Source organism: Otolemur garnettii, unplaced genomic scaffold, assembly GCF_000181295.1.
Source record: "Otolemur garnettii isolate 467f Iridium unplaced genomic scaffold, OtoGar3 scaffold00108, whole genome shotgun sequence".
Taxonomy (NCBI): domain Eukaryota; kingdom Metazoa; phylum Chordata; class Mammalia; order Primates; family Galagidae; genus Otolemur; species Otolemur garnettii.
In genome coordinates, this window is record NW_003852503.1 from 1,342,509 (window position 1) to 1,362,995 (window position 20,487).

Below are 20,487 nucleotides of genomic sequence, written 5' to 3' on the forward strand. Positions count from 1 at the left end.
AAACACCAAGGGCATAAAACTGAGTGTAGCACTGATATTATGCCTGATTTATGACAATCAAAAATAATCAAAAATTGGAAAGTGGGAAAGAAATCAGATGATTGCTGCAACAAAGTATTAAGCAATAATAATAATAGTAAAGCAAAGAAAGTAACATTCGCACTGTGAAATAAGAGTATGTCTATTATAGAATGCTTTGACTCTTGATTCTTTTCTGAATGTATTTATCTTCATTCATTCTCTACGAGGTTTTTGTTTCTAGTCCTTATCTTAAACGTGTTATTGTTGTTCAATTTTAAGCCTCTTTAATTTTGTGAAGGCAAGAAGTGGAAACCTGATAAACACATGTATATGTAAAAATAAAAAAATAAAATTGGAAAGTGGGATATAGATGAGAGTTGCTAAACTAAAGACGAATTTCAATTCTACCAGTAACCAGTTGTGCAAATCGGAAGAAACCGCTGAAATTCTTTAAGACTCGCTTCCCTCACCTCTGACATAAAATTAACGAAGGTGTCCTCAAAGTCTCCTGTAGTTTAATATTTTATGCTATATGTTGCCTTAACTTAGAAAATCTGATAAATCCCCACATGCCAGACACTTAGAAGGTGTTTCTACCATGTGATATATCTCTCATTTTTATCCCCAAACAAGAGAAAGTGCAATTTGCCGATCATAACCCCGGATAAATATTCAGTAGCCTTCTGAGATTGCTCTACCCCGGGTATATATTTTGAGCCTAAGAAAGATGCTAAAGTGATGACTAAGGGAATAAAACTGAGAAGAGACTGCTCCCGTGTTTTAAGAGGGTAATGAAGAACTACCATTCTCTCCAAATGAGATAAGAAAACATGAACGAAACGTTTCCTATCTTGTGGCCCGGAGGAAATTCAGGGGAGTGCAATTAGAAAATTGAACCACTACAGAAGAATTTACGTGTCAATGTTCATTTCAGGAACAACACCCAGAAAATAATTTCTTACTCATAGAGGAAGCAGCAAGAGGAAGTGATAAATACTAATTGCAATTTCAAAATCACCATTGAAAGGCAGAGCTGATTCAACATGTAGGAGCGCTGAAAATAAAAGGGATGTTTTTATACATTTAAGCATTTAAAAATATACTAAGAAAGCTGACTATTTAAACAAATTCTAGACTGAATCCCTCCAGATCCTTTAATAGACATGGGGTTGTTTCAATTTAACTTAGTTTTGATATGGATTTTCAACTGTATTTTTTCCCCTGTGTTTAGTTATTCATTCAGTAGGCATTCACAAGCATCCTTATACTTACTAGGCACCATGCTAAATGCTGAGGTGTTAAGAGGAATAGGAAATAAATGATTTAATGCAACTCTAAGTGTGTAACATTCTGCATAGGACCTTCACCTTCCAACCCCTGCCCACCTGAGCAGTTTCCTCATATCATATACATAGCTTCTCTCATTCCTATACTATGATCTGGAGCAAACCAAACTACTTGGAGCTCTCAGAACTTGTCATGCTCAATCCACGCTCCCTTAATTTCCTTGATTAATCTCTATGTATGTATTTGGGTTTATTTTTAGTAACACATTTCAAATACACAAATAATTTGGAATTTTTAGCTTCAGTTTCAATATCTAAAGACTTTGAAAGTCAATACTTATAGCCTTAAAAGAAGAAAAAGCAAAAATGAACAAACTGAAAGTCAACGACTTTTCTTAGACCAATCAGAGAAATGAAATCAAAGGGCAAATCGTGATCTGAAAACCTAGAGAGAAATCTAACAAAAAGTGAACAAGATTTATATGAGAGAAACTGTAAAACTCTTGTAAAAGAACTTTAAAAACTAAATAAATGGAAAGATATTCTACATTTATGGACAAGAAATCCTGATATTGGGCAACACCTATGGCTCAGTGAGTAGGGCGCTGGCCCCATATACTGAGGGTGGCAAGTTCAAACTCAACCCTGGCCAAACTGCAACAACAAAATAGCCAGGCATGTGGCAGGCACCTATTATCCCAGTTACTTGGGAGGCTGAGACAAGAGAATCACCTAAGCCCAAGAGCTGGAGGTTGCTGTGAGCTGTGACAGCACAACACTCTACAGAGGGCGATAAAATGAGACTCTATCTCAAAAAAAAAAAAAAAAAAAAAGAAACCCTGATATTATCAAAATGTCCATTGTTCCCAGCATTACCTAGAGATTCAGCACAATACTAATCATAAACCCTAGCATTTTTTGTGGCTATCATAAAAATGATTCTAAAGTTTCTATGGTGAAGTAAATAATGTAGAATTGTCAATACAATATTGAAAAGAAGAACGGAGCCAGAGGACTGACACTGCCCAAGTTCAAGACTTACTATAAAGCTACAGTAATCAAGACAGCATAGTAGTAGCAAAGATGAAAGATCAAAGTTACAGAACAGGGAGCTCATAAATCAATCCCCAGAAATACAGCCAAGTCATCTTTGACAGAGGAGCATAGCCAATACAATGGAGTAAATAGAGACTTTTCAATAAATGGTGCTGGAATGGAACACTCAGAATGGATTAGATTATAGAGACTTCACCACCAGTCTGTTGTAACTGACAGATCAAACAAAGAGAAAACCATTAAAATATTGTGGACCTGAACAGCACAATCAGTCAACCTGGTCTAATTAATATTTATATAATATTCCAGTGAATAACAGCAAGTAAATAATCTTCTCAAGGTCACATGAAATTTTCTCTAAGATAAACCACATTGTGGACCAGAAAATACACCTTAACAAACTTAAAAGGGTAGAAATCATACAATGTATTCTTCAGACCATAGTGGAATTAAATTAGAAATCAGTAAGATAAAGATAGCTAGAAAATGGATAAATATTTGAAATTTAAATAACATGTTTCTAAATAACATATGAGTCAAAGAAGAAATCACAGAAGAAATTTAATTTTTTACGTAAGTAACTAATTAGAAAGGAAGTATAATGTCAAAATTTGTGGACTGCAGCAAAAGCAATGTTTAGGAGAAAATGTATGCCAAATACATATATTTGAAAAGAAAGATTTAAATTAATAATCCAAGTTTCCACATTAGAAAAATAGAGAAAGAATCATAGTTTAAGCCTAAAGATGCAGATGAAAAGAAATAATAGAAATTATAGTAGAAATTAATAAAACTAAAATTAAGAAACCAATGTAGAAAATCAATGAAACCATGGCTGGTTCTTTGAAAATATTAACAACTGATGAACTTGTAGCCAGGATAATCAATAATAAAGGGAAATTCCACAAAAAATATCAATATCAGATGCAGGAAGGGTTATCTTGTAGTTCTTTTGTGGATATTAACAAGCTGATCCTACTATTTAGACAATACAAAGGAAATAGTACTACTGGGAATAAATTTATACCTATAAATTTGATGAATTACATGAAATGAATCAATTTCTTAAAAGATAAAAACTAACACAAAAGTAAATGAACAACTTAAATAGGCGCAAACCTATTTAAAACATCAAATCAATAATTAATAATCTCCAAGAGAAAAATCTTGCTCAATTTTTATGGCTAAAAATCCTTCCTAAATTCTTAAGCAGTTAAGGAAGAAATGATACTAATTCTCTACAATATTTTCCCAAAGCAGAGCAAAAGGAACACATCCTACCTATTCTATCCTATAAGACCAGCTCTACCCCAATATTAAATTCAGATAAAAACATTACAAGAAAAAAAATACATAGGCCAATAGCTCCCATGAACATAGATGCAAAATTGCTCAACAAAAAATTACCAAATTGAATCCAATGAGGTATAAGAAATCTCACAACCAAGTGAAATTTAGTCCAGATACACTCAGCTGGTTCAACTTTCAAAAATTAATAATTGTAATTTACCACATCCACAGACCCAAGAAGACCCAATTGATAACAAAACCACATTTGGCAAAATCCAACACGAATCCGTAACAAAAACTCTTACCAAACAAGGAGTAGAGGGGATCCTTCTCAACTTGATAAAGAACATTTATAAATGGAACTTTACCCTGGGTGTAAGAACAATGTAACCTAAATATTGTACCCTCATATTAATTTGAATAAAGTAAAATATATTTACAAAAAACCTATGGCTAACATCACACTTAATGGTAAGAACATGAATGCTTTTTCCCCCCATAACATCAGAAAAAAAGTAAGGATGTCTACTCTCACCATTCCCCTTAAACATTGTTCTGGATGCCTTATCCAGGACAATAAAACAGGAAAAGAAAGTAAAAGGTATGCAGAATGGAAAGAAAAAAATAAACAGTATTTGTTTACAGTCGACGTGTTTATGTTTGTTTACAATTCCAAAGAAGCAGGAACAACAAAGAAACAAAAACAAAAACCTGAAACTATCAAACTATTACAGCAAGGCTGCAACACATAGATTGATATAAGAAAATCATACCCCAGAAATGAACAATTGGCATTTTGACGTCACAAATAATATCATTTGCAATAGTACAAAACCAGAAGTATTTGGGTATAAATTTCATAAAGTAGGTATAGGATCTATCTGTGGAAAGCAACAACATTCTGATGAAGAAATTAAAGAGCTTCATAAATGGAAGGATATTCTGCGTCCACAGATTGGAAGATTCGATATTGTTAAGATGTTCTTCCTAATTTGATCTATGGATGCAACACGATCTCAACGCCAGCGTTGTTGTAGATATTAATAAGCTGATCCTAAAATTTATCGGAAAAGGCAAAAGGCCTTTCCAACACAAATATTGCCTGTTCTCACTTACATGTGAAATCTAAAACAATGGAGCTCATTGAATAGAACTCATCAAGAGACCGCACTGTGACTACGGTTAACTCCACTGTATTATATACATATATTATAACATCACTGTGTACTCCATAACTATAGACAATTATACATTTCTCAATTTAAAATATTCTTAAATGTAAATAACTTTAAAATTCACTTAAATTTGCACATCAGTTTTTTTAAACTGCACTGGCCTTGTGTCAAATGCTCTCAATAGGCCTATGTTAGTTATACAGCCCAGATACAGAATATTTCCACCACCACAGAAAGTTCTTCGGAATCATGCTGGAAAAAAAACCAAGGTCCATTTCAATAACCTTCAAAGTTAGTTGTGTTACAATGATTTAAATTCTCTATCAATGTCTCTCTTATACTAAACAGTTATTTGGGAAATCATAATAGGAACAACAGCTTCAAATAATCTTGGTATGAAACATTTTATAAGATCAACCTTGATGTCCTGAACAAGATGTCTTGTCTAAACCACCAGAGAATACAGTATTATAGATTCAAGCTCCTTCGACAACAGTCTCGCAAAATTCTCTGTTTCTGGAAACTGTATCAGAAAACCCGAATTCTTGTTCTGGCTTTGCCATAAAATATACGTGGTCTTGGGAATTTCATGCAACTTTGTTTTCCCGTTTGTATAATGAAAATGATAAAAAAAAAAATACAAAATTTGCCTGAGATATTTTTAGTATCAAATAATGCAAGATATGTAAAAACAGATATATAAAGCATAGTGCTTTTCCAACCCCTGTCAGGGTTTAAGCAGATTCACTGTTACAGATGAAACTAAAACAGAACAGAGAGTTTACTATCTTTCATCTACTGGAAACCTTCCTTAGAGTAAATGGAGGTTTCGTGTAATCCATCTTATCACTAAAAGCATAAATGTACATTTTATATTTTTTAACTAGCATGCTGGCTTTTTATTCAACATATATTTTTTAGATTTAATTCTATATACACATGTGGAAATTTTCTATTGTAATTCAGTAACAATTTATTCTCAGTATGTTCTTTTTTTTTTTTTTCTCTTTTCTTTTTATTGAATGGTAACTATGTACATTAATGCACTTCTGGGAGCTCTTTTTTTTTTTTTTTTTTTAAGAGACAGAGTCTCACTTTGTCACCCTTGTTAGAGTGCCGTGGCGTCACAGCTCACAGCAACCTCCAACTCCTGGGGATTCTCTTGCCTCAGCCTGCCGAGTAGCTGGGACTAAGGCACCCACCAGAATGCCTGCTATTTTTGTTGTTGTTGTTGCACTTCAGCCGGGGCTGGGTTTGAACCCACCACCCTCAGTGTATGGGGCCAGCACCCTACTCACTGAGCCACAGGCACTGCCCCTATTCTCAGCAGATTTTGTGTAAGGTAGAGAGTACTAACAAGTATAAGGATAGTGAATAAGTGGTTTAGCAACTCTTCCTTCTTGGATCTTATGATAGATAAAAAATGATAAGGAAAAATCACTTTGATGAATTAAGAATAAAATAAAATGCTGAAATAAATTTAAAATATGATCAATTTCTCTAAACGATTAAAGTGCTCCTGGGAGGAATAAATTCCTTCCCATTGGAAGTCTAAGGACTAGGAGACCTCAAGGGCTGAAGTAGCATCTCTAGGCTGTGCACTTAGTAGGTGTTCAATAACCATAACATTTGCTAACTCTACAGAAGCAAGAGTTCATAGAGAAAGTAGAGGATGCTTTGGAACCTTGCACGATGCATGCAGACCCCGGCTTTGGCAACCATTAACTGTGAACACTCAGACGAAGTCTCTAATTGTTCTGATTCTAATCTATATAATGTGGGTCGTGATGCCTACCTTGCAGCTTTCTAAATTGTAACATGACACAGCACCCATAGCTCAGTGGGTAGGGCGCCGGCCACATACACCAAGGCTAGTGGGCTCAAACCCAGCCGAGGCCAGTTAAACAACAATGACAACTGCAACAGAAAAATAGCCAGGTGTTGTGGTGGGCGCCTGTAGTCCCAGCTACTTGGGAGGGTGAGGCAGGAGAATCACTTAAGCCCAAGAGTTTGAGGTTGCTGCGAGCTGTGATGCCAAGGTACTCTACTGAGGGTGACATAGTGAGACTGTCTCAGTAAAAAAATTAATAAATAAAATGAATTGTAAAATGAAGATAAGAACCCTCCAGGTTGTTTAAGCATAAAATAAAATAAGGTATTAGAAACATTCAGCCTGGTGTCCAAACAGTGGTAAGTATTAATATCTTGAATATAGATACAGATGGGGCTCTATTTTGAAATTTGGCAAGGATTTGTAACCATTCTAAATAGGATGGGACAGAGATGGTGCACTTAGAAGGAAGGGACAAATAAGTGGAGATGTGACAGTTCGTGGGATGGCAGAGTAAAAGTGAAAAGGCCCACTTTGAAATAGAAATGGTGGTAAAAGATAATGTCGGGAAAGTAGGTAGAAGGCAGATTATGGCCTCAGCTCTAACTGTCAGATTAAGGCGTCCCTGTTTTAGATAAGGTTTCTAAGCAGGGAAGTGAGGAAATCAAATCTCAGCTTCAGTATCACCCTACGAGGGCATCTGCATATTCAATTTAATGATTTAAAATTCTGGTATTTTTCCCTTAGCTAGTGGAATTACAGGTACTTAAATCTTTTGCTTAGTTACTCTATATAGGTAAACATGTATTTCAATATAAAGAGGAAGCCCTTGGCCAAATTTTAAATCTTATTCTTTATGCTAAAGGAGAGAATCCATATTAGGAAAAATGGTCTTAGACTCTGTTTATATAATGAAGTCAAGATCCAGAGAAGTGATATGACATTCTAAGTTCTTGGGATTAGTTAGTAGCACAGCCAGGATGAAACGCCACGCTGTGTTCTTTCAATGTATAATTTCAAGTTCAAACACATCCAAAAAAATGAGAGAAAATTTAAGAAGTACATGAAATAGTTATGGTCCACTCACCTGGAGCTTCTTTTTAAAAGTATTTTGTAGCAATCATAGATAAATAAATGCAGATCCAAATATATTTAACACTTCAAAGATTCCATCAGGCCCTTGAGAGGCCCGTGGGGAGTTGAAGTTGGCGAGTTTTAGTGCAAAGGGATTATTAGCAGAGTGGGAGGTAAAAATGTCAGGCCTGGGGCAGGTGAACCCCTGAGCGCTTTAAAGCCAAGTGTCACTGGGGAACACACCCAGGCCTGAAAGAGCAGTGACCCAAGTAAGATATCATGCAGGATCAATTAACCGCTCTCCCTCACTACCACCCAACAGCCCCGTCATTCAAAGATTAAATTTTTAATTACTTAACTCCAAAATTCTTTTTTTTTCTATCCTATTTCACAACCACACCAAACTGCTACTCTATGGGTTAAAGATTTAAACGCAAAAGGCGCACAGTGAGAAAGAGTCCAACTATTTCAAAGCTACGCCTCAATTTGACTTTATTATTCTCTTCTAAATGTTCTTTGTACAAGTTTTCTTGGCAAAGATTTAAAAGACGTATTAATATGGTGAATTATATGCTGCACAAAATCCTGGAATTTATTGCTGTTTTAGAAATACCCCTGAGAGATATGTAAATTCTACTGAATGCTTTGTATATACGGATTTTGAGGAAAATGTATACAGTTTAGGTGTATGTATTGCAAATTTCTACACCATTTTCAAGTGAACTTTCTAAGCATCTAATTTTAATATGCATTTTTCATTATTATTAAGAAGAAACACTTTTATTTGCCTTTCAAAAATTCTTCGATGACTTCCATGTTGTCAATAATGCCCTTTGCTTTTTGCTCAAATTTGCCATATCTTGTGTTGTGGTCTTTGTTAATTTGTGAGCTGTTTATCAAAAATGGGATCACTATTTACATAGAAATAAACATGTCTTGTATGTGCATAAGCATTTATAAACTGCTATATGTACACTTATTAAATATATTGTGTTGATAGCTATACTTGCAATTTACAAATATTGTTACGTTCTTAACTGTTAGCAAAAAGAGTGGTTCTTGAATGCTATTTATTTATTTTTGAGACAGAGTCTCAAGCTATCACCCTGGGTAGAGTGCTGTGACATCACAGCTCACAGCAACCTCAAACTCTTGGGCTTAAGTGATTCTCTTGCCTCAGCCTCCCAAGCAGTTGGGACTACAGGCACCTGCCTCAATGCCCAGCTGTTTTTTGGGTGTAGTTGTCATTGTTGTTTGGTAGGCCTGGACTGGATTTGAACCCGCCAGCTCTGGTGTATGTGGCTGGCGCCCTAGCCACTGAGTTACACATACCCAGCCTCTTTTTGCTTTTAAATACTATTCCATAATTTGTTTTGTATGTTTAGAAATGCCTTATCCATCCTACTATCTATATTCTATCACCTAGATTTTTAAAAATTTTTTTCCTTTTTTTTAAATTTTTCATTTAAATCTTAAATAATCTGGGATTTTCTTAAGTCAAAAGCTAACCTTTTATTTAAAAAAACTAAATTTCTGAGGTCTTCTTTTTGTGTAAATTAGCCCTTTACCACACGATTTTTATAAATCATATACTAAGTTTTTCTGTATATATAAAGATTTGTTTCAAGAATGTTGATTTTATTGCATTGATGAGTCTGTCAATTCCCTTACCAGTATGACCTACTTTTACATATTTTTAAATAATATACTTGTTTTACCTGTTCAAAATTAGCTATAAATCCAGAAAATATTAAATAAGAATAGTGATAGCAAACACCTTTGTCTGGCATCTCTCATTTTAATTTAACAATAGCTTTTTCCTTGCTGAGGTAAAGTCTTTTTATTACTCAATTGTTAAAGATTTTGAAGGGTTTTGGTTGCAATTGCTTTGTCTCAAACCAGGAACTGGAAAAATACAAGGCATCTATTGAGATTATCAAGACTTTCTAATGGGATCAATGTATATGAATTAAAATTTTGATACATTCCTTAGTTACCGTAATTGTAAATTTTCAGGATGAGATTTCAATGTGCTGTTGCTTTGACTTATTGGTATTAGTTTTAAGACTTTCACATCTATATTCACTGGTGAAATCAGTTTTCAGATTTTGCTTTTTATGCTGTCTTGGTCTTTGATAGCAGAATTATACCTAATAAATAGGAGACCATCTCAAGTTTCTTTAGTTGCTAGAAAATTTTCTCCATCCTGGGACACTACAAACTCCACCTTAGCCTCACATCCTGCTTGCCCTGAGCCTAGAGAGATAGCCACAGTGAAAGCTCAGAGTCTGGCTTGGCGCCAAGCCTGTGGCTCAAGTGGCTAAGGCGCCAGCCATATACACCTAAAGTGGAAGGTTCGAATCCAGCCTGGGCTGCCAAATAACAATGACGGCTGCAACCAAAAGATAGCCAAGTGTTGTGGCGGGCGCCTGTGGTCCCAGCTACTTGGGAGGCTTGAAGGAAGTAAGAATGTGGGTGACGGTGGATGGGGGTTTTAAAGGTCAGAAGGGTGGGGGTTGGTATGTTCCTTTTCCTGGGTGGGACATCTGTCAGAAGGGTGGGGGTGGGCACATTCTATTTGGGTGGGTTTGCTCTATTTGGTTGGGTCCCCTCTATTTGGGCAGGCCCCTCCATTTGACTCTATCATCTTGTATGTAAAATCTACAAGGAAATTAGTTCCCTGTCACTCTTCAAATGATCGTGACAGCCTTGAGTACTGGGTTAAAATGAATTTTGAGGCTACATCTGAGTTTTGGGGAGTATCATAATATAGATGTGATGTCTCCATGGATGTGCATAAAAGGGTACATGTTCTCAGTAATAAGTGGGAGTTAAATGAGAGGCACACATGACACAAAGTGATATAAAAAAATTGGAAACCAAGAAGTGGAGAGGGTGGGGAGGGGTGAGGGATACAAACTTATCAGCTGGGTATAGTGAACACTATTCTGATGGAAGGTACATCAACAGCCCTAACTTGCGTATTATGCAAGGTATCCACGTAACAAACCCTCTTAATATTTAGAAAATTTTTTTAAAAAGCAAATGCAGGACAGCCATTGTGTATGAACCTTGGCTCAGTCTGTTTCTAGCCTTCTTTCTCTTAATTTGCTTAACTGACTCTTTAAACACGGGTGCGGAAAAATTAGATAGGAAAATATCTTAAGCCCATCTTAACTGATGAGTAACATGAGTGACTTTCCGTGATGGAGACAAAACAAAGAAAAATAAAAACTTTATGTAAGAACACAGCTTTCCTCCTCCTTTCAAAAGCTCTATCCAATAGCATCTTTCAGTAACTCGCATATAAATTTCTGTGTCCATTGCTCTTATTTCTTAGGAGGAGGAGGAGGAAGTTAGAAGTAATTTTTTATAACAAAGAAAACATTGCTTCTTACAACAAATAGAATTCTTCCTTTTGTATAACAGTGAGAATTGTATAATTAACTCTATTACCATCTTTGTATTTGTTTTGGCTACTTGGAAACCCAAACAGATATGAAGTTCAGACATTGCAACTATTCAGGCTTTTATGGTCTGTTTGCATTTTTATTTCAACTGGTCTTGACTCACTTTTATTGCTTAATATTCCTTATTTCTAAATGTCTATTTTAACTTTATCAAAATTTATTATCCTGAAGCATCACACACTCGGCAGCAAATCTTATTGATTCAATGTCAGAAATGGATCTTGAACTCATCCATTTTTCCCTCCCCCTTTTCTGTTATTACGCTAATGAAAAAACACATCATTTCTCACCAAGATAATTCTAATAGCCTCAAAAGCATTCTCTCTGTTTCTGCTCCGGCCAATAGCACCACCTTTCCCTAGCCAACACACGTACAAACACACACATACACACATACATCTATTTTCTCATCAATAACCAGGGGGTACTTCTCCAGTGTTAAATAGATTGCATCACTCTACTTTTGAAACCTATCCATCACTTCTGTTGTGCTTAGAATAAAATTAAAAATCCTACATGATCTTGAGTTTGCTTATTTATCCTGACTTCTTTGGCACCTCCTTTATCTTCTTCACTAAGCTTCAGCCATACTATCGTCTTTGTTTCTTGAATGTGGCCAAGTTTGTGCCAGCCTTGGCCACACTGTACCTATTCTGGCCTTTCTGTTTCTGCACAAGTATACCCTTTTCTTCATTTAGATTTCATCTTAATGTTCTTCAAAGAACTCTATTGAGAGTAGCTCTTGACCCATTGAAAATTCATGACTTTTTTCCAAAGTTCTTATGTCTGTAGTTATAATTTTATTCATTATAATTATGATAATATTGTAACTGATAATCATATTATGGAAATTTGCTTAGAAAATATTGAGCAGTATGATGGAAATTATTGCAATTTTATAATAAAGGTAGAAGAATCTTTCTTAATTGTGTCTTGTAAAGAGCATATTAAAAACCAATACATTGGCTCAGCACCTGTAGCTCAAGTGCCAGCCACATACACCGAAGCTGGCGGGTTCGGGTCCAGCCCTGGCCTGCCAAACAACAATGATGGCTGCAGCCAAAAAATGGCCATGTGTCATGGTGGGTGCCTGTGGTCCTGGCTACTTGTGAGGCTAAAGCAAGAGAATTGCTTAAGCCCAGGAGTTGGAAGTTGCTGTGAGCTGTGACACCATGGCACTCTACCCAGGGGGACAGCTTGAGGGTCTGTCTCAAAAAAAAAAAAAGCCAATATATTGAAGTGGAATTCAGCACAGAAGATTCAGCAAAGAACTAAGCCTTGTTGAAACTCAGACAGATGTGAAAGCTGTTTTTGAGTTTCAACATTAAACTACTTGCAATATCCGTAAATTCTGCTCCATTCCTCAAAATAAAGAGAGACGTTGTCTATCATCTTCACCATAATAGTCCAGCACTTAGAAAAGTACCTGGCACTTTTCATGACAAGCATATGCTGAAGAAATCAATTAGCTAGCAGGTCATGCTCCCCACACAGCACATTATCTGGATCAATCCTGTAAGAATTCCTTCTTAAAAAACACAAACTTTTTCATTATGTTAATTCAAAACATATTACATGGATGAAATCAAAGATACCTAGTTTCCAGCCAAGAGAGAAAAATACCAACTCCAAAGGAACAAACAGAAAGTTGTAAAACACTGTGAGCTGACAAAACCATAATAACGTGTGGATAGGACCGTAAATACCATTTCTTCATCTAGATCCTGTAGGTCTTATTCTTGGATGATCAGATACCCAATACTGAGATCATACCAGCTTAGCCCTTTGCTGAATCTTCTTCATTGAATTCCGCTTTAATAGTTAGGCTTTTAATAAGCCCTTTATAAAAAACAATCCAGAAAAATTCTTCCACATTTATTGTTAAATTGTAATGATTTCCATCACGCTGGTCAATATTTTCTATACGAATTTCCATAACAGAAATGTCTTTTTGAAATGCGGTGTGCTTTTCCTCCTGCTGCTCTGCAGTATACCACAATAATGTCTTTCTTCTTAGCCTGGATTCAGGGAACTAAAGATACAAATTAATGTTCAGGGGAGGGGGGATGTGGGAAGAGGGAGGGCCTTCGGGGGGATCTCACCTAATGTGCATGATGCAATGGTACATTTCAAAACTATTAAGAAATGAGTATAATTGTGACAGATGTGTTACTTAGTTCAATGTAAGCATTTCGCATTGTATATTGAAGCAGTACCCTGAACCCCATAAATGCATCAATGTACAAAGTTATAATTTAATAAAAAATGATTAAAAAAATTAATGTTCAGTGGTATTAAATTTAAGATATTTGCTACTTTTCACTTTTGTATGTACTGTTTCACATTTTATTATTTTTATTATGTATTATTTAGATTACTAAATATATGCACATATAATACGCATATAGCAATCTAGTATATATTAACTGAATCACGAACCACAATTATGAACACATAAATACATATTCATAAAGAGCATATTCATTATGAAGCTATTTTTCCCCTTAAAAGTTTCACCAATGCGTTTTTCACTTCCTTGTTCCTCAGACTGTATATCAGGGGATTCAACATGGGGATCACAGTGGTGTAAAATACCGAGGACACTTTCTCCTGGGTGAGTGAACTTCCGGAAGCAGGTTTGAGATACATGGACATGAGAGACCCATAAAATATAAGAACAGCTGTCAGGTGGGAGCTGCAAGTGCTAAAGGCTTTGGACCTGCCCTCTTTAGAGCGGATGCGGAAGACACTGGTCAAGATACATGCATATGAAATGATGATCGTGAGGCTGGTGGCCACCATGTTAAATCCACCAATGGCAAAAATCAAAAGCTCATCAATGTAAGTCCCGGAACAGGAGAGCTTAATCAGAGGGACGATGTCACAGAAATAATGTTCGATGATGTTCGATCCACAGAAGGACAACCTTAACACACAACCTCCATGGATCACAGCATCAGTGAAACCTACTGAGAAGACAGCAACCACCAGCAGAGAACAGACCCTGGGGGACATGACGACATGGTAGAGCAGTGGGCTGCGGATGGCCACACAGCGATCATAGGCCATGGCTGCCAACATGTAGCATTCAGAAATGACAAAAACACAGAAAAAGAACAGCTGAGTCATGCATCCAGAATAGGAGATAGATTTATCTCTGCATAAAAACCCTGCCAGCATCTGGGGAGTAATGACAGAAGAATAGCAGAAATCTACAAAAGATAGACCGCTGAGGAGATAGTACATGGGGGTATGAAGGTGAGGACTCAGCCCAATGATGGCCATCATGCCGAGGTTTCCCATCACAGTAACGACATAAATTCCTAAGAAGAGCCAGAAAAGGGGCAGCTGAAGTTCTGGCTGTTCAGTTAATCCTGAAAGAAGAAACTCAGTCACTGTGGAATGATTTTTTATGCCCACTCTCCTTGGAGACATCTGTAGAGACAAGAGAGGAAGAGCTAAAGGAAACTGCACAAGCCCAGTTTGCCACCAATTCCTCATAGCCCAGGTATTTCCAGCTATGGAAACACTGACTGCGTGTTATGAAAACCAAAAAGTCAGCATTCGGACCATATGGAGTCAGCAAGCCTCTACCTACCCACAGATTTCAGGAGCCATCCATAGACTTCGCCAACCCCTCCTGTCCACAATTCCTTTAGCAAAGGTTACAACCTTTCACTCTGGTTTTAGAGATTAGTGCTAATCTCTAAGCACTAAGATTAATCTCTAGTTGGGGGGAGGTTTCCTAAAGCAAATCAATTTAAAAAGGTGCATGAACAAGAAAATACTATTTTGCTTTTGACACATTTGCCCAGGGCTGTCCCTGCCTGCAGAGCTTCCTAGACCAGGATTCTCAACTTCCTAATGCCGAGACCCTTTAATACAGTTCCTCATGTTGCGGTAACCCCCAACTATAAAATTATTTCCATTGCTACTTCATAACTGTAATTTTGCTACTGTTACAAATCGTAATGTAAATATCTAATATGCAGGATGATCTTAGGTGACCCCTGTGAAAGGGTTGTTTGACCCCCAAAGGGGTCAGGACCCACAGGTCGAGAACCGCTGTCTCACAGAGGAGGTGTCTATTGTTAGAGCCAATGATTATCTTCTACATCAAGGTTTCCAAGGGTGTTCAGTAGAATATTAGTAATAATTCCAGGGAGATGTTTAAAAGGCATTACGTGAAGTAAGCATCCAAGGATCATATGATTTCACACATGCTGAGTTAAACAGAGTTAAACAGGTTTCTTGAGCAAAGGAAGTGAAGGTTGCCCTCCTCGAGGACTACATCACCCCCAATATTTACCAGACTTCACTGATGATAGACAAAAACTGCATACTTCTTTTTAACACATATTGTAGTACTAGTGTGGCTACAATATTTTAGGACTAAACATCATTTTAGGACTAAGTTTTCATTTGTGTGTTTGTTCTATTTTGAATCTAACCCTAAGTTGATTTCTAGGTGGGACGTTTATTCTCCTTACACTTCAGTAAGCTGATAGCATGGCAGACCTCCCAAAGTTGTTTCTGCCTTCTGAATCCTCGGTCATCCTCTGAACTAAGCCTGCTTCTTTCACCAAGTCTTGAGTACAAAGTAAGTCACCTGTGCTGCCAGGTTGGCAAGGCCAGCAGCCCAAATGTTTGTCTTTTCTCCACGTGGAGGCCCCAGGTGCACTTCCTGTCCCACACCCCCAGCTCTTCTTGGAAAGGAGCAGAGATGGGACACGTCCTGGGCCTGCCTGCTCTACGGCCAGTGATGGCCGTACCTCTGAAAAGGCTGGCTGATTTTTTAGTGTTGGGCTACTCGCCAAGCCCTCTCTGGACTCTCCTGTTTAGATGTCTGGCTTAGCATGTTCTCAGCCTTCCCAGCCCAGGATTTACCTCACTTCCTAGATCTTCAGGAAATTATTTATGTAAGCCAGGCACAGTGGTTCACACCTGTAGTCCTAGTACATTGGAAGCCCAAGTCCTAGCACTTTGGAAGATGATAGGTTGAGACCAGCAGTTTGAGAACAGCCTGAACAAGAGGGAGACCCCATCTCTACAAAAAAATAGAAAAATTAACCAGACATGTTGGCATATGTCTGTAGTCTCAGCTACTTGAGGCAGGAGAATCTCTTGAGCCCAAGAGTTTGAGTGTGTGGTGAGCTATGATGACGCCACTGCACTCTAGCCAAGGCAACAGAGCAAGACCGTATCTCAAAAACAAAACAATAGAACAAAAAGAACTTGCTTATATCTTCTTGCTTCCAATATATTCCTGCAATACATGTACCAGGCCAAGGCGTACATTTTTGCAGCTGAGCTCCGGGGATGCAGATACTCTGCCTTATTTCCCAATTTTTTTTTCACAGTATAAAACAGAGAAATGGCTTAACACTGAACAGCTGTTCTCTGAGAAAGTTTCCAAATTATCCAGAACACACATCTCGTGTCTCCTCTTCTCTCATTCTAAGGGATGAAGGTGGGGAATCATATGCAAAAAAAGAAAGTGTCCGGTCAGCCCCTGCCTTTACTGAAATACTCTGAAGTGTTCCTTTCCCATCCCCCCTCACCGACTGACATGCACACCTGTGGTCTTGTCACAGAGATTACACGGTGAGGGAAGTATCAGAGTAATGCTCAAGGAAATTCATAGGCTTGGGGTTCTGCCTTTAATATAATGGTTTTAAAAAATAATAATAATACATGCCTTTCTTTTGCCCTGAGTGTTACAACCACCCTAATTCCCATACATCTCCCCTAATTCCTACTGGTTCTCTACTGACGCAAAGTGTCTTCCATCTGCCCACGATCCTTGTTTTATTCCAGCATCCTGCATCATTCTGGCCTCTGCTCAAGCCCATGAGGTTTCTCTCTTTTGTGTTCTTACTTCTACAGCATGTCTGTGCCCTAGGGCCGTGATACTCCATGTAGTCCATAGACAAGAAACATCAACATCACTCAGGGATTTGCAAATCAAATGAGACAATAAGAGTGAACATACCTTACACATTGCAAGGTCTGTATAAATATATTTGTAAATATATCTTTAATCTGATGATTTCACAGATAAGTTCACATAATGAACAGTAGGATACTTAGACAATGTAAGTGGGCAATGCACAGACAAGGCTAGCATGGATACCCATGGCCTCTTCCCTCTACTCTGGTGACTCAAAGGCCTTCAAACGTGTAGAAACTCTAGAGCTAGCTCGGAGCCTGTGGCTCAAGTGGCTAAGGCGCTAGCCACATACACCTAAGGTGGTGGGTCAAATCCAGCCTGGGCCTGCCAAACAACAATGATGGCTGCAACCAAAAAAATAGCAGGGCATTGTGGTGGGCACCTTTGGTCCCAGCTACTTGGGAGGCTGAGGCAGGAGACTCGCTTGAGCCCAGGAGTTGGAGGTTGCTGTGAGCTGTGATGCCATAGCACTCTACCCAGCAGGACAACTTGGGGCTCTGTCTCAAAAAAAGAAAGAAAGAAAGAAACTCTAGAGCTCCCATGGACAATCAGGAGATGAGGAGGGAACATGTTTTAATAGCCATCCATATGAACAGCCTATTCCTGAAACTCACCTTCTTTCTCCTAAAGATTGTAGGTAAGTATCTCTTCTCTCTCCTGTCCTCATCACTTTAGGAGTAAAAACAGATTAATTGTGCCTTCTTCCTTAAGTGTCTACAGCCACAGCTAATAAGAAGCTCTGACTTTTACTATCAGCTCATGTATTTTATGTCAGTAGTCCCGAGGGTTTCTTATCTCCCGAGGTTCGGCAACCTGTGTACTTGTAAGAAATGTCCCAGAGCTGGCCTATCATTTTACTCATCCACCATAGAGTATGCACACTGGAAAAAACTTCAAAATGAGTCCCTTCAGGCTGGGCACAGTGGCTTACACCTATTATCCCTGAATTTGGGGAGGCTGAGGCCGAAGGATCACTTGAGCCCAAGAGTTTGAGACCAACCTGAGCGACATAGTGAGACCCTATCTCTATAAAAAATTAAAAACTTGGCTCAGCACCCATGCTCTGTGGTTAGGGGGCCAGCCACATATACCAAGACTGGCAGGTTCAATCCTGGCCTGGGCCTGCTAAACAACAATGACAACTCCAACAAAAAAATAGCAATGCTTTGTGACAGGCACCTGTATTCCCAGCTACTTGAGAGGCTGAGGCAAAAGAATTGCTTAAGCCCAAGAGTATGAAGTTGGTATGAGCTGTGATGCCATAGCACTCTACTGAGGGTGACATAGTGAGACTCTGTCTCAAAAAAGAAAAAAATTAAAACTTAGCAGGGCATGGTGATATGTGCCTGTAGTCCCAACTACTTGGGTGACTAAGGCAGGAGTTTGAAGTCATAGACAGGATTGGGGCACTGCATGCTAGCACAGGCAACAGAGCAAGACCTTGTCTCTAAAAACAAAGAAAAGGGGGATAAATCTCTTTAGAACCTTGCTACCTGGTGAGGCAGATGTTACACATGCCTTGCTCTGACAAACGATTTTGGGGGGTAGGGGGGTTGAGATAGGGTCTCACTCTGTCACACTGGGTAGAGTCCCAAGGAATCATCATAGTTCACAGCAACCTCAAACTCCTGAGTTCAAGTGCTCCTCCTGCCTCAGCCTCATAAATAGCTGGGAGTACAGTCACTCACCACAATACTCAGCTAGTTTTTTTTTTTTTTTTTTTTTTTTTTTTTAGTAGAGACAGGATCTCTCTCTTGCTCAGGCCAGTCTCCAACTCCTGAGCATAAGCAATCCACCTGCCTCAGCCCCCCAGAGTGCTAGAATTACAGGCATAAGCCACCATGCCTGGCACAAACTATTGAATGAATGAAGCACCACAGGAAGTGGTTGGTATAATAAGCAGTAGGAATTGTTTGAGCTCACAGATGAAATAGATCACCGCTATCTACCATGATAAAGACAATCTTCATGGAAGCAGAGATTTTAAATGTACTGTCAAAGGTAGGGAGGATTCACTTAATCCAAGAGGATACAAAAGAATAGTCAAGATACAGATGAAGGCATAAACAAAAAAACTAAGAAGCAGAAAACCTAAGGAATATGTAAAGAACACTGGGAATGGCTGCAGCATTGCTTGGATAAAGGCAGTTGGTTCAGTGTTTCTCGTGCCTAATCATGGAAGCAAACTGCATCAAGCATGACTCTGAGTCCAGCCTCCTGTCCCTAGTGATGGCTCTCCCGAATATCTGGCAGAATGTGGCTGGTGATCTTTGGGCGAACCATTTTTTGGTGCTCTTAAGACAACACAGGCACTTGAAACCTTCAAATTTTCAGGGGCAAAGAACTATAGTCAGGTTTGGCTTTGGGAAAAATTGTGACATGACTTCAGATTATTCTATGGGGCCAGTCCCTACACAGCTCGTGGGTATCCCCAATGCTTGGTGGTGACAAGAGAATGAAAGAAATAAAGACAAAGAAACAAAGTATGATTTAAAGAGAGTGGGCCCGGGGGACCTATGCCACCAACGGGGAAGATGGCAACGGCTCCGTGCTTTGGGTTAACTCTGTATTTATTACATACATTATCATTAAATCAGCAAATGAATAATCATGGGGGAAAGCAAAAGAATTGCACTATACATCACCCTTCTGGTGACATTCTTTAACATTTATAACCTTTACTCTGCCACTCTATACTAATTACAAACTAAAGAAACAAGCTGCAGTTTAGAACAAAGAACTGGACTTAGAAGCAGGATGGGAGAGCAGTCAGCAGGTTGGACCACGCACACCATTTCCATAGGAGGCAATTAAGTCTCCGGGTCCATGCAGGGCAGACAGGCTGACACCATACCCATATTGGGAGCTGGGTAGAAAGAAGTTGTTCTTATCTAGTCCCAAGAGGTTTCTCCTCTTGTCAAGGAGCCAGCTGCCCATGCTGTTCCCGGCACATCTCACACCACTCATTTGTCCCCTAGAGACTTTTCTATAGGCTCTCTGTGGGGGAAAGGTCAGGCCTCAGTAAGAAACTTCTCGTCCTCTTTTCCTAAGGCCTGTGTTGTCACGTTCAACAGACTCTTGGGGTTCCTGATATGCGTTGTGGTCTACCTGCACACATACTCTTTGCTATAGCCCCATCTTCTGTCCTTTATCCCTTGCCTCACAATCTACATTCCCTAATTGTTAGAATCTTTCATAAATTCCAATCTGAATAAATGCTTCCAGAGGACAGCTTCCTCTGCCTCTACTCCTCAGCCTATCCTCTCACATTTCCACCCACAGATTACCTCATAATCAATCACTGAGTGTCTACTATGTTAAAAAGACTAATATC

At 38.4% G+C, this 20,487-nt stretch overlaps 1 protein-coding gene across 1 annotated transcript; it reads right to left on the reverse strand.

The window, feature by feature from the left end:
- Positions 1-13,687: 13,687 nt before the first annotated feature.
- LOC100955156 (olfactory receptor 8D4) lies at positions 13,688-14,638 on the reverse strand. The gene has a single exon (XM_012809574.2). The coding sequence runs from the start codon at positions 14,636-14,638 to the stop codon at positions 13,688-13,690; it is 951 nt and encodes a 316-aa protein (XP_012665028.2).
- Between the last annotated feature and the right edge of the window lie 5,849 nt (positions 14,639-20,487).